The 12,908-nt window shown below is 38.3% G+C and overlaps 1 protein-coding gene across 2 annotated transcripts in view; it reads right to left on the reverse strand.

Moving 5' to 3' along the window:
- Positions 1-12,908, reverse strand: part of COL4A3 (collagen type IV alpha 3 chain) — a 168,371-nt gene that overhangs the window by 34,914 nt on the left and 120,549 nt on the right. For both annotated transcript variants that reach the window (XM_065930431.1, XM_065930430.1), the window contains 2 exons: positions 11,967-12,056; positions 11,472-11,606 (listed from right to left, as the gene is read on the reverse strand). In XM_065930431.1, coding sequence (XP_065786503.1) covers positions 11,472-11,606; positions 11,967-12,056 — 225 coding nt within the window. The remainder of the gene's footprint in view (positions 1-11,471; positions 11,607-11,966; positions 12,057-12,908) is intronic.

Raw genomic sequence — 12,908 nt, forward strand, 5'->3', positions numbered from 1 at the left:
AAAGTACAGACACCCGTGAGTGGGGACAAACTCAGTGTGGCTGGAAAATGGTGAGTGCTCCCCACACACAGCGATATCTGTCTGCAGCGCTCCTCCCTCCCCGCAGCGCAACTGAACTAGCGAACCTAAATAAGAGATCACCTCCGCCCGCCTGTGTCAGGGCGGAAATTAGACACCGAAGAGACGGCAAACGGAAGCCAAACAAACAAAGGGAACCGCTTCAGAAAGGACCGGTGCAACAGATTAAAATCCCTGTAGGTAACACCGACTACACCGGAAGGGGCCTGTAGATATCGAGAAGTGTAAGCTGGAACGAGGAGCTATCTGAAACTGAACCGAACCCACACTGACCGCAACAGCTCCAGAGAAATTCCTAGATATATATATATATATATATATTTTTTTTTAATTAAAAAAAATTTTTTTAATTAAAAAATTTTTTTCTTTCCTTTTCTTTTTTATTTTTCCGCTATTATTTTCTTTTAAAATTCCCTATTACTCCCCCATTACTCCTTAACTTTCATTTTCATAGATTTTTATGATTTTTTTAATTAGGGAAAAAAAATTTTTTTTGTTTTTTTTTCTTGTTTTTCTTATTTCCTTTTAAAGTCCTCTAATATTCCTCTATTATTCCTTAATTTTCATTTTCATTTCACTATAACCTTGCAAAAAAAAAAAGAGAGAAGCCCTATTTTTAAACCAAACTTCATATATTTCTAAATTTTTTTGGTGCTTTTGTTTTTGTTTTTAAGTATTGTGTTTTAAAGAGTCTAACCTCTATGCTAGATTTTTAATCTGTGTTTTTAGTATGTGATATAAATTTTGGACATTTAAGAATCCAATATTCAGTTCCCATTTCTATTCAGGAGTCTGTTGATTACTCTCTCCCACTTTTGACTCTCTCTTTTCTACCTCAGAACACCTCTATTTCCTCCTTTCCCCTTTCTTCCCAATTCAATTCTGTGAATCTCTGTGGGTGTCTGGGCTATGGAGAACACTCTGGGAACAGACAACTGCGTAGATCTGTCTCTCTCCTCTTGAGTCCCCCTTTTCCTCTTCCTGCTCGTCTCTATCTCCCTACTCCCTCTCCTCTTCTTCATGTAACTCTGTGAACCTCTCTGGTGTCCCTCACGGGGGAGAATCTTTTCACCATTAACCTAGAAGTTTTACTATCAGTGCTGTATAGTTGGAGAAGTCTTGAGACTACTGGAAGAATAAAACTGAAATCCAGAGGCAGGAGACTTAAGCCCAAAACCTGAGAACACCAGAAAACTCCTGACTACATGGAACTCTAAGTAATAAGAGACCATCCAAAAGCCTCCATACCTACTCTGAAACCAACCACCACCCAAGAACCAATAAGCTCCAGAACAAGACATATCATGCAAATTCTTTAGCAACGCAGGAACATAGACCTGAGTGTCAACATACAGGCTGCCCAAAGTCACACCTAACACATAGACCCATCTCAAAACTCACTACTGGGCACTCCATTGCACTCCAGAGAGAAGAAATCCAAAATCATGCACCAGAACACTGACACAAGCTTCCCTAACCAGGAAACCTTGACAAACCAATCGTCCAACCCCACCCACTGGGTGAAACCTCCACAATAAAAAGGAACCACGGACCACCAGAATACAGAAAGCACACTCCAGACACAGCAATCTAAACAAGATGAAAAGACAGAGAAATACCCAACAGGTAATGGAACATGAAAAATGCCCACCAAGTCAAACAAAAGAGGAGGAGATAGGGAATCTACCTGAAAAAGAATTGAGAATAATGATAATAAAAATGATCCAAAATCTTGAAAACAAAATGGAATTACAGATAAATAGCCTGGAGACAAAGATGGAGAGGATGCAAGAAATGTTTAACAAGGATCTAGAAGAAATAAAAAAGAGTCAATTAAAAATGAATACTGCAATAAATGAGATCAAAAACACTCCGGAGGGAACCATGAGTAGAATAATGGAGACAGAAGATAGGATAAGTGAGGTAGAAGATAAAATGGTGAAAACAAATGAAGCAGAGAGGAAAAGAGAAAAAAGAATCAAAAGAAATGAGGACAACCTCAGGGACCTCTGGGACAATGTGAAATGCCCCAACATTCGAATCATAGGAGTCCCAGAAGAAGAAGACAAAAAGAAAGGCCATGAGAAGATACTCGAGGAGATAATAGCTGAAAACTTCCCTAAAATGGGGAGGGAAATAGCCACCCAAGTGCAAGAAGCCCAGAGAATCCCAAACAGGATAAACCCAAGGTGAAACACCCCAGGACACATATTAATCAAATTAACAAAGATCAAACACAAAATATTAAAAGCAGCAAGGGAGAAACAACAAATAACACACAAAGGGATTCCTATAAGGATAACAGCTGATCTATCAATAGAAACCCTTCAGGCCAGAAGGGAATGGCAGGACACACTTCAAATAATGAAAGAGAATAACCTACAACCTAGATTACTGTACCCAGCAAGGATCTCATTCAGATATGAAGGAGAATTCAAAAGCTTTACAGACAAGCAAAAGCTGAGAGAATTCAGCACCACCAAACCAGCTCTTCAACAAACGCTAAAGGATCTTCTCTAGACAGGAAACCCAGAAATTGCATAAACGTGAACCCAAAACAACAAAGTAAAGGGCAACGGGATCACACCTATCAATAATTACCTTAAATGTAAATGGATTGAATGCCCCAACCAAAAGACAAAGACTGGCTAAATGGATACAAAACCAAGACCCCTATATATGCTGTCTACAAGAGACCCACCTCAAAACAAGGGACACATACAGAGTAAAAGTGAAGGGCTGAAAAAAATATTTCACGCAAACGGAGTACAAAAGAAAGCAGGAGTTGCAATACTAATATCAGATAAAATAGACTGTCAAATAAAGGCTGTGAAAAGAGACAAAGAAGGACACAATATAATGATCAAAGGATCAATCCAAGAAGAAGATATAGCAATTATAAATATATATGCACCCAACATAGGAGCACCACAATATGTAAGGCAAATGCTAATGAGTATGAAAGAGGAAATTAATAGTAACACAATAATAGTGGGAGACTTTAATACCCCACTCACAACTATGGATAGATCAACTAAACAGAAAATTAACAAGGAAACACAAACTTTAAATGACAGAATGGACCAGCTAGACCTAACTGACATCTATAGGACATTTCACCCCAAAACAATCAACTTCACCGTTTTCCCAAGTGCACATGGAACCTTCTCCAGAATAGATCACATCCTGGGCCATAAATCTAGTCTTGGTAAATTCCAAAAAATTGAAAGCATTCCATTCATCTTTTCTGACCACAGTGCAGTAAGATTAGATCTCAATTACAGGAAAGAAATTATTAAAAATTCAAACATATGGAGGCTAAATAACACGCTTCTGAATAACCAACATATCATAGAAGAAATCAAAAAAGAAATCAAAATATGCATAGAAATGAATGAAAATGAAAACACAACAACCCAAAACCTATGGGACACTGTAAAAGCAGTGCTAAGGGGAAGATTCATAGCATTACAGGCCTACCTCAAGAAACAAGAAACAAGAAAAAAGTCAAATAAATAACCTAACTCTACACCTAAAGAAATTAGAGAAGGAAGAAGTGAAGAACCCCAGGGTTAGTAGAAGGAAAGAAATCTTAAAAATTAGGGCAGAAATAAATGCAAAAGAAACTAAAGAGACCATAGCAAAAATCAACAAAGCTAAAAGCTGGTGTTTTAAAAAAATAAACAAAATTGACAAACCATTAGCAAGACTCATTAAGAAACAAACAGAGAAGAATCAAATTAGCAAAAATTAGAAATGAAAATGGAATGATTACAACAGACAACACTGAAATACAAAGGATCATTAGAGACTACTACCAGCAACTCTATGCCAATAAAATGGACAACTTGGAAGAAGTGGACAAGTTCTGAGAAAAGTATAACTTTCCAAAACTGAACCAGGAAGAAATAGAAGATCTTAACACACCCATCACAAGCAAGGAAATCGAAACTGTAATCAGAAATCTTCCAGCAAACAAAAGCCCAGGACCAGATGGCTTCACAGCTGAATTCTACCAAAAATTTAGAGAAGAGCTAACACCTATCTTACTCAAACTCTTCCAGAAAATTGCAGAAGAAGCTAAACTTCCAAACTCATTCTATGAGGCCACCATCACCCTAATTCCAAAACCAGACAAAGATGCCACAAAAAAAGAAAACTACAGGCCAATATCACTGATGAACATAGATGCAAAAATCCTTAACAAAATTCTAGCAAACAGAATCCAACAGCATATTAAAAAAATCATACACCATGACCAAGTGGTCTTTATCCCAGGAATGCAAGGATTCTTTAATATCCACAATTCAATCAATGTAATACACCACATTAAGAAATTGAAAGATACAAATCATACGATTATCTCAATAGATGCAGAGAAAGCCTTTGACAAAATTCAACACCCATTTATGATTAAAACTCTCCAGAAAGCAGGAATAGAAGGAACATAACTCAATATAATAAAAATATATATGACAAACCCACAGCAAGCATTACCCTGAATGGTGAAAAATTGAAAGCCTTTCCCCTAAAATCAGGAACAAGACAAGGGTGCCCACTCACACCATTACTATTCAACATAGTTTTGGAAGTGTTGGCCACAGCAATCAGAGCAGGAAAAAAGTAAAAAGGAATCCAGATAGGAAAAGAAGAAGTGAAACTCTGTTTGCAGATGGCACGATCCTCTACATAGAAAACCCTAAAGACTCTACCAGAAAATTACTAGAGCTAATCAACGAATATAGTAAAGTTGCAGGATATAAAATTAACACACAGAAATCCCTTGCATTCCTATACACTAACAATGAGAAAACAGAAAGAGAAATTAAGGAAAAATTACCATTCACCATTGCAACAAAAAGAATAAAATACTTAGGAGTATATCTACCTAAAGAAACATAAGATCTATACATAGAAAACTATAAAACACTGATGAAAGAAATCAAAGAGGACAGAAATAGATGGAGAAACATACCGTGTTCATGGATTGGAAGAATCAATATTGTCAAAATGGCTATACTACCCAAAGCAATCTATAGATTCAATGCAATCCCTATCAAGCTACCAACGGTATTTTTCACAGAACTAGAACAAATAATTTCACAATTTGTATGGAAATACAAAAAAACCTGGAATAGCCAAAGTAATCTTGAGAAATGAATGGAACTGGAGGAATCAACCTGCCTGACTTCAGACTCTACTACAAAGCCACAGTCATCAAGACAGTATGGTACTGGCACAAAGACAGAAATATAGATCAATGGAACAGAATAGAAAGCCCAGAGATAAATCCACGAACCTATGGACACCTTATCTTTGAAAAAGGAGGCAAGGATATACAATGGAAAAAAGACAACTTCTTTAACAAGTGGTGCTGGGAAAACTGGTCAACTACCTGTAAAAGAATGAAACTAGAACACTTTCTAACACCATACACAATAATAAACTCAAAATGGATTAAAGATCTAAATGTAAGACCAGAAACTATAAAACTCCTAGAGGAGAACATAGGCAAAACACTCTCCGACATAAATCACAGCAGGATCCTCTATGACCCACATCCCAGAATATTAGAAACAAAAGCAAAAATAAACAAATGGGACCTAATGAAACTTAAAAGCTTTTGCACTACAAAGGAAACTATAAGTAAGGTGAAAAGACAGCCCTCAAATTGGGAGAAAATAATAGCAAACAAAGAAACAGACAAAGGATTAATCTCAAAAATATACAAGTAACTCCTGCAGCTCAACTCCAGAAAAATAAATGATCCAATCAAAAAATGGGCCAAAGAACTAAACAGACATTTCTCCAAAGAAGACATACAGATGGCTAACAAACACATGAAAAGATGCTCAACATCATTCATTATTAGAGAAATGCAAATCAAAACCACAATGAGGTACCATTATACGCCAGTCAGGATGGCTGCTATCCAAAAGTCTACAAGCAATAAATGCTGGAGAGGGTGTGGAGAAAAGGGAACCCTCTTACACTTTTGGAGGGAATGCAAACTAGTACAGCCTCTATGGAAAACAGTGGGGAGATTTCTTAAAAAACTGGAAATAGAACTGCCATATGACCCAGCAATCCCACTACTGGGCATACACACCGAGGAAACCAGATCTGAAAGAGACACGTGCACCCCAATGTTCATCGCAGCATTGTTTATAATAGCCAGGACATGGAAGCAACCTAGATGCCCATCAGCAGACGAATGGATAAGGAAGCTTTGGTACATATACACTATGGAATATTACTCGGCCGTTAAAAAGAATTCATTTGAATCATTTCTAATGAGATGGATGAAAGTGGAGCCCATTGTACAGAGTGAAGTAAGCCAGAAAGATAAAGACCATTACAGTATACTAACACATATATATGGAATTTAGAAAGATGGTAATGATAACCCTATATTTAAAACAGAAAAAGAGACAGATGTACAGAACAGACTTTTGGACTCTGTGGGAGAAGGTGAGGGTGGGATGTTTCGAGGGAACAGCATCGAAACATGTATATTATCTAGGGTGAAACAGATCACCAGCCCAGGTTGGATGCATGAGACAAGTGCTCGGACCTGGTGCACTGGGAAGACCCAGAGGGATCGGGTAGAGAGGGAGGTGGGAGGGGGGATCGGGATGGGGAATACATGTAAATCCATGGCTGATTCATGTCAATGTATGACAAAAACCACTACAATATTGTAAAGTAATTAGCCTCCAACTAATAAAAATAAATGAAAAAAAAAAAAAAAGAAAGAAAAGAAGTGAATGTCATCCGGTCCCATCACCTCATGGGAAATAGATGGGGAGACAGTGGAAACAGTGTCAGACTTTATTTTTTTGGGCTCCAAAATCACTGCAGATGGTGACTGCAGCCATGAAATTAAAAGACGCTTACTCCTTGGAAGGAAAGTTATAACCAACCTAGATAGCATATTAAAAAGCAGAGACATTACTTTGCCAACAAAGGTCTGTCTGGTCAAGGCTATGGTTTTTCCAGTGGTCATGTATGGATGTGAGAGTTGGACTGTGAAGAAAGCTGAGTGCCGAAAAATTGATGCTTTTGAACTGTGGTGTTGGTGAAGACTCTTGAGAGTCCCTTGGACTGCAAGGAGATCCAACCAGTCCATCCTGAAGGAGATAAGTTCTGGGTGTTCACTGGAAGGACTGATGCTGAAGTTGAAACTCCAATACTTTGGCTACCTCATGCGAAGAGTTGACTCATTGGAAAAGACCCTGATGCTGGGAGGGATTGGGGGCAGGAGGAGAAGGGGACGACAGAGGAGGAGATGGCTGGATGGCATCACCAACTCAATGGGCATGAGTTTGAGTAAACTCCGGGAGTTGGTGATGGACAGGGAGGTGTGGCGTGCTGCGATTCATGGGGTGGAAAAGAGTCAGACACGACTGAGCAACTGAACTGAACTGAACTAAGAAGTCAATGAACTAATCTAGAGTTACACCATCAGTTAGTGGTAATGCTGGAATTATCAGTCCCACACCACCATCCTGCTTTTCCTAAAACATGGTTTTGATCACATTCTTTTCCTGCTCAAAAAGATTCATTGCCTCTCTTTGGCCTACAGAGTTAATGATGAATTCCCTTCATGGGCACTTAGTCCAAGGCCTGACTTGTGCCTTTCCTCAAGCAGATTCACTTCCTTTGTCTGATAGTTTCGCTGCTTACATGTTCATTCATTCACATATGGATTGAGTACTAATTAATAGACTGGTCCTGTTTTGAGTACTGGAGACAAGTAAATCATGTTCCCTTTGTCCCGGTTTTTAGTATTTAATTGGAGAGAGCCAAATAAAAAATCACCACCCAACAAGATAGTTTCTGTAATAGAGTTGGGCACAATGTGCTACAGGTAAGAATTCTGAGAGGATGGGGAATTTTTAAATTTTTATTCGATTTTTATTTTTGACTGCACCATGAGGCATGCAGGATCTTAGCTGTCCAACCAGGAAACCAACTCAGACCTCCTGCATTGAGAGCACAGAGTCTTAACCACTGTACCACCAGGGAAGTCCCAAGAAGAGGTGATATTTTTAAGCTCAATCTTGAAGACCAAGTGGGAGCCAGCTGGATGGAGAAAGCATGCAATGGAACAGGAATTCCTAGACAAGAAAATACGTGTGTGAAGGGGTGGTAAGTGGCAAGAAGTTAGAATTTTTTATTTTGTAACTTTTGTTTTTTTCCATATATGTCCTTTACCATAACCTAAAATATGTATTATTTGGTTTATTCATTTAGTTTGTTTTTTAAAGGGTGGCAAACAACTGCCTGTGGGCCAAATTTGGCTTAATGTTTTATGGCTGGAGATCCAAGGATGGCTTTCACATTTTTGTGGGTTGTAAACAAGCAAACAGAAACACTAGAGAAGAATATGCAGCTAGGGTCACAGGTGGTCCACAAAGCCTAAGGTATTTACTACCTGGCCCTGGATATAAATCATTTCAGAGACATGACTGCCTCTTTCCTCCACTGAGCTGAATTTCCTCGTGACCAGGATATTAGCACCGCTTTGTTTACCCCTCTGTCTTTAGGACAGAGTAAAATGCCCAGTCAGTAGGTTCTAAAAATAATTGTTGAGTAGATAAATATTATGTGGCTGGAGAGGTAGGCAAAGGGCAAATGGTAGAGAAACTTGGATGCTGGTCTAAGAAATTTGAATTCTTAAAGCAAGGGGAGACTTGGAAAGATTTTAAGCCAAGAATATTCCTTGCTTATTTGAAACCTACTCACAATTTAAATCCTCCTTCATGGAGGATTTTTTAAAAAATTTATTTTATTGAAGTATCACTGACTTACAATGTTGTGTTATTTCTGTTGTATAGCAAAGTAATTCAGTATATATTATTTTTCATATTATTTTCCATTATAGTTTATCATAGGATATTGAATATAGTTTCCTGGGCTCATGAGGCTTCTTTGACTACCCCATTTGAGGTGTTCTCTGCTGACGTCTATGGGGTCGCACAGAGTCGGACACGACTGAAGTGACTTAGCAGCAGCAGCTGCTGTGTTCATCTCCTACAGAGCTCAGTGTCTTGGTACCCAGCCGATGGCAGAGTGAGAAGGCTGAGTATAGACTTTGCTTTTTTATTTTGTACTGGGGGATAGCTGATTAACAAACAATGCTGTGGCAGTTTCAGGTGAACGGTGAAGGGAGCCCGTCATACGTGCACATGTATCCATTCGCCCTCAGTGAGCATGGACTTTGGTACCACATCAGAGTGAGGTCCATCTCTGCACTTCCTATCAGAATGACACTGAGTAATTTGACCTTTCTATTTCCCATCTGTAAAATGGGATGATAGCAGTCATCTATGCATAGGGTTGTTGTGAGAATTAAATGAGTCAGTATTTGTAAAATTTGGAACAGTACCTGCATGTGGGAAGGGCTCCATAGGTCTTTGCTAAAAGTAACACAAGAGTTCTATTGTATTATTCATTTTCTTTTTGTTGTTGTTTAGTTGCTAAGTCATATCTGACTCTTTGTGACTCACGGACGTAGCCTACCAGGCTCCTCTGTCCATGGGATTCCCCAGGAAAGGACACTGGATGGGTTGCCATCTCCTTCTCTTTGCACGTATGCTTAAATCTCCCATGCAGACTCCTCAAGGAGGGGAAGACTGCTTTTTTGTACCTTTAATAGCTTTTCCACTATTTGCAATGGATGTCTTCAAGTCAGAAATTCAGATAAAAAAATGAATCATATTGAAATTAGCGAGGTCTAGATAGTATGATCTTTTGCTGTTGTTGTTCACTGTCTGATCCTTGGTTATGTGTTTGAAAAGCCAAAAGGAAACATACAGGACAGCCTCCATGCATACTGTACTTTGTTAGAAGCAAAGAAGTAACATGTGTCCTTCTACATTTCATAGAAACAATTTTTAATTATAAATTAGTCTCCATTGTGCATTCATGATGTTAGAGCCAAATTTAGTTTATGCAAGCACAGATATGCTATTCATATTTTTTTTCCAAAATGTTTGCAACACTACCTAAATCATCTAGGATAATTTAGTGAAGCAGTGTTTGTTTATGAAGACTGGACATTTGTGCCAGTATTTCTTTTTTCTTTTTATGTCTTGACTTAGACCAGTTCCAGAGGAGTTTTATAAAATTAATACTACTTTCTATTTCATTGTTAAAAAGGCAACACAATCTTCTGTGCATTCTGTATGCACCTATAACTAAACTATCTCTTTGACAGCAGATAGAGGGGGACCATCCCAAAGACCTTAGAGTTAGGCATGACTGAAGTGACTTAGCAAGTATGCACACATCCCAAAGACCTTGACTTGCTCATTTTCCTTTATAGAAAAAAAATTGTAGTTTTTTTCCAATGCTTAGCCGTTTTTTTAAGTTAGAGAATAAGTTGGATTCAATCACTCTCCAGAACACTGGTCGAAGTCACTTATGTAAAGTCCTTTCTAATTCTAGGAGAGATGGCTATTTAGCTTGCCAGCCTGGTCTACAGAAATCTATACAGAATTTTAAAATCAAATCTGTACTTGGACTGTAAATCCTTACTTGAAAAACAAGTAAATATTTGTTGAATACAATCTGACTTCTCAAAATTGATTACAAATTACCCAAAACTTGATATGGTTTTGCAACTACAAGCACACTATCTTCTCTGCTATATAAGTTTGATCTGCAAACATTTAATTTTACCCAGCAATTCTCTGTTTTACTAAAGTTACTCAATTTGATCAGGAAGACTGCAAGGCAAACTTTCTTAAATTTTGATTTAATATTGATTGCATTGATCATATAACAAAACCTATCATACAAAGTGCTTAAATAATTTGAAATAATGTGAATGGGTTTGAATCTTAACAGCTGTAGCTAACAATTATCAGCCTTTTAAAGTCACTGACTTGTAATTAAAACAGTTTCTCTTCAGTAATTATTCTCCAAAGGTCTCTGAGCATGAGAAGCAGTTTTTAGATGCAATCAGAAAAATTCATCCTGGCAGTTGATAGAACAGAGTAGAATTTGAAGTGGAGGTTTCTATTCCAGTCAGGGAGGTTTTTTATGTGGAGTTTTCTAAAGGTTTCATTTTCACCATTCTTGGCCAAAGGGGGGCTTTGAGGCTTAGAATCTAAAAATTGACTGGTGACAGTTTAAAGACAGCAGACTAAAATGCAGAATTAACTTAGAAATAAAAAGTTATGATTAAAGAGGCGATGTATTATTATTAAAGCACACAAAACCCATTCTAGTGGAACTCAGCCATCAACTGGCTTTGTGAGCTTGGGGCAAAATTAAACCCTGGGCCTCACGGTGCTCATAATGTCAACTAAAGGGATTTTCCTGGATAATTTCTTAGTCCTAGAATCAGCTCTGACGTTCTGGTCTACCTGTAAAGAAGTCTTTACCTTTGAGTCCTGGCTCCCCTTTGTCCCCCACTAGGTGGAATATCTGGGGAGACCCGGGAGTTCCTCTCTCTCCCTGCTCCCCCTTGGCTCCTGGGGGTCCTCTTGCGCCCTTTACTCCTGGAATTCCAAAGCTCCCTAAAAGACAGGAATAACAGCATCAGCCCCTTAATTTTTTAGAAGTCCATGAGGATTCGAAAGCTAACAGTGCTTATCATAAAACAAGACAAATAAACCAAAAAAGGTTAGTAGGGCTAAGAACTTGATGAGTAGTTGCTCCCAAACAGGCAGCCACATGAGGGTAGTGGTCAAAGCCTATAGGGAGAAAAATATGCCTCTGTTCAAAGGAGAAAAAGGAATACGGAAAACTGCAAAATTAAATACAAGATTCCCTCAGAAATACTTTCTCCTCAAAGAATAAAATATAATTCATGTTTCTGCTAATTAAATGAATATTGTTCATACCTTCTAATAGCTGGAAGATACTCCATCACTTACCCCTCTGTCCTGGGGTGCCTGGGTTCCCAGGAGGCCCTGGGGGACCAATGTGGCCTGGAAACCCCATCATCCCCATTATTCCTTTTTCACCTGTGGAAAGAAATTAACACAAGGCAGCACACATTGTAAATAATGAGAAAAGCAAATACTCCATAAAATAAAGTATACTTAGAGGAAAGAGAGTTGAAAAAATGGTTTCTGTAAATAGGAAAATAATCATAATAGTCTAGGAGATGGGTCAGGAAATGGCCTTTTTCTTACATCACAGATGTAGAAGTCATTGATAGTACATCACACTTGTGGGTGAGGAGAGACTATGGCTGAAGTTCGGGAGACTTTCCTCCTCTCAACCTTTGATCAATAACTTTCTATTATATTCCCTTATCTTACTTCCTTCACAACCTTTGTCTCTAGATGAATTTAGTTCCTCGATGTATTTGTTATTGTGTCCCCACTGTCGGAGGTGGAGTCTTATTCAGCAATGTGTCTCTAGGGCCTGGAACAGTGATGGCATATACTAGAGGCTCAATAGCATAAATGAAAGGTTAATTAGCAGATTGAGTCCTTTTTCAATTCCCTTTAAAAACTTTTAAAAATTTGAGTATAATTGTTTTACAGTGTTATATTAGTTTCTGTTGCACAACAAAAGGAATCAGCTATAAGTATACACATATTCCCTCCCTTTTGAGCTTCCCTCCCAACCCACCACATTCCAACCCTCTAGGTCATCACAGAGCACGGAGCTGAGTTCCCTGTGCTATACCACAACTTCCCACTAGCGACCTATTTTACACATGGTCGTGTATATATGTCAATGCTGTTCTGGGCTCTTCTCTTGAGGAGAGATCAGCGAGGTCCTTACACCATGAAAAGACTGTTGAAACATTCTCCCCCAAACATACAAACCATAAAAAGTGGTGTGATAAAATGAGTTATAAGGAA

Source organism: Muntiacus reevesi, chromosome 3 (genome assembly GCF_963930625.1).
Source record: "Muntiacus reevesi chromosome 3, mMunRee1.1, whole genome shotgun sequence".
In the NCBI taxonomy this organism is placed as follows: Eukaryota; Metazoa; Chordata; class Mammalia; order Artiodactyla; family Cervidae; genus Muntiacus; species Muntiacus reevesi.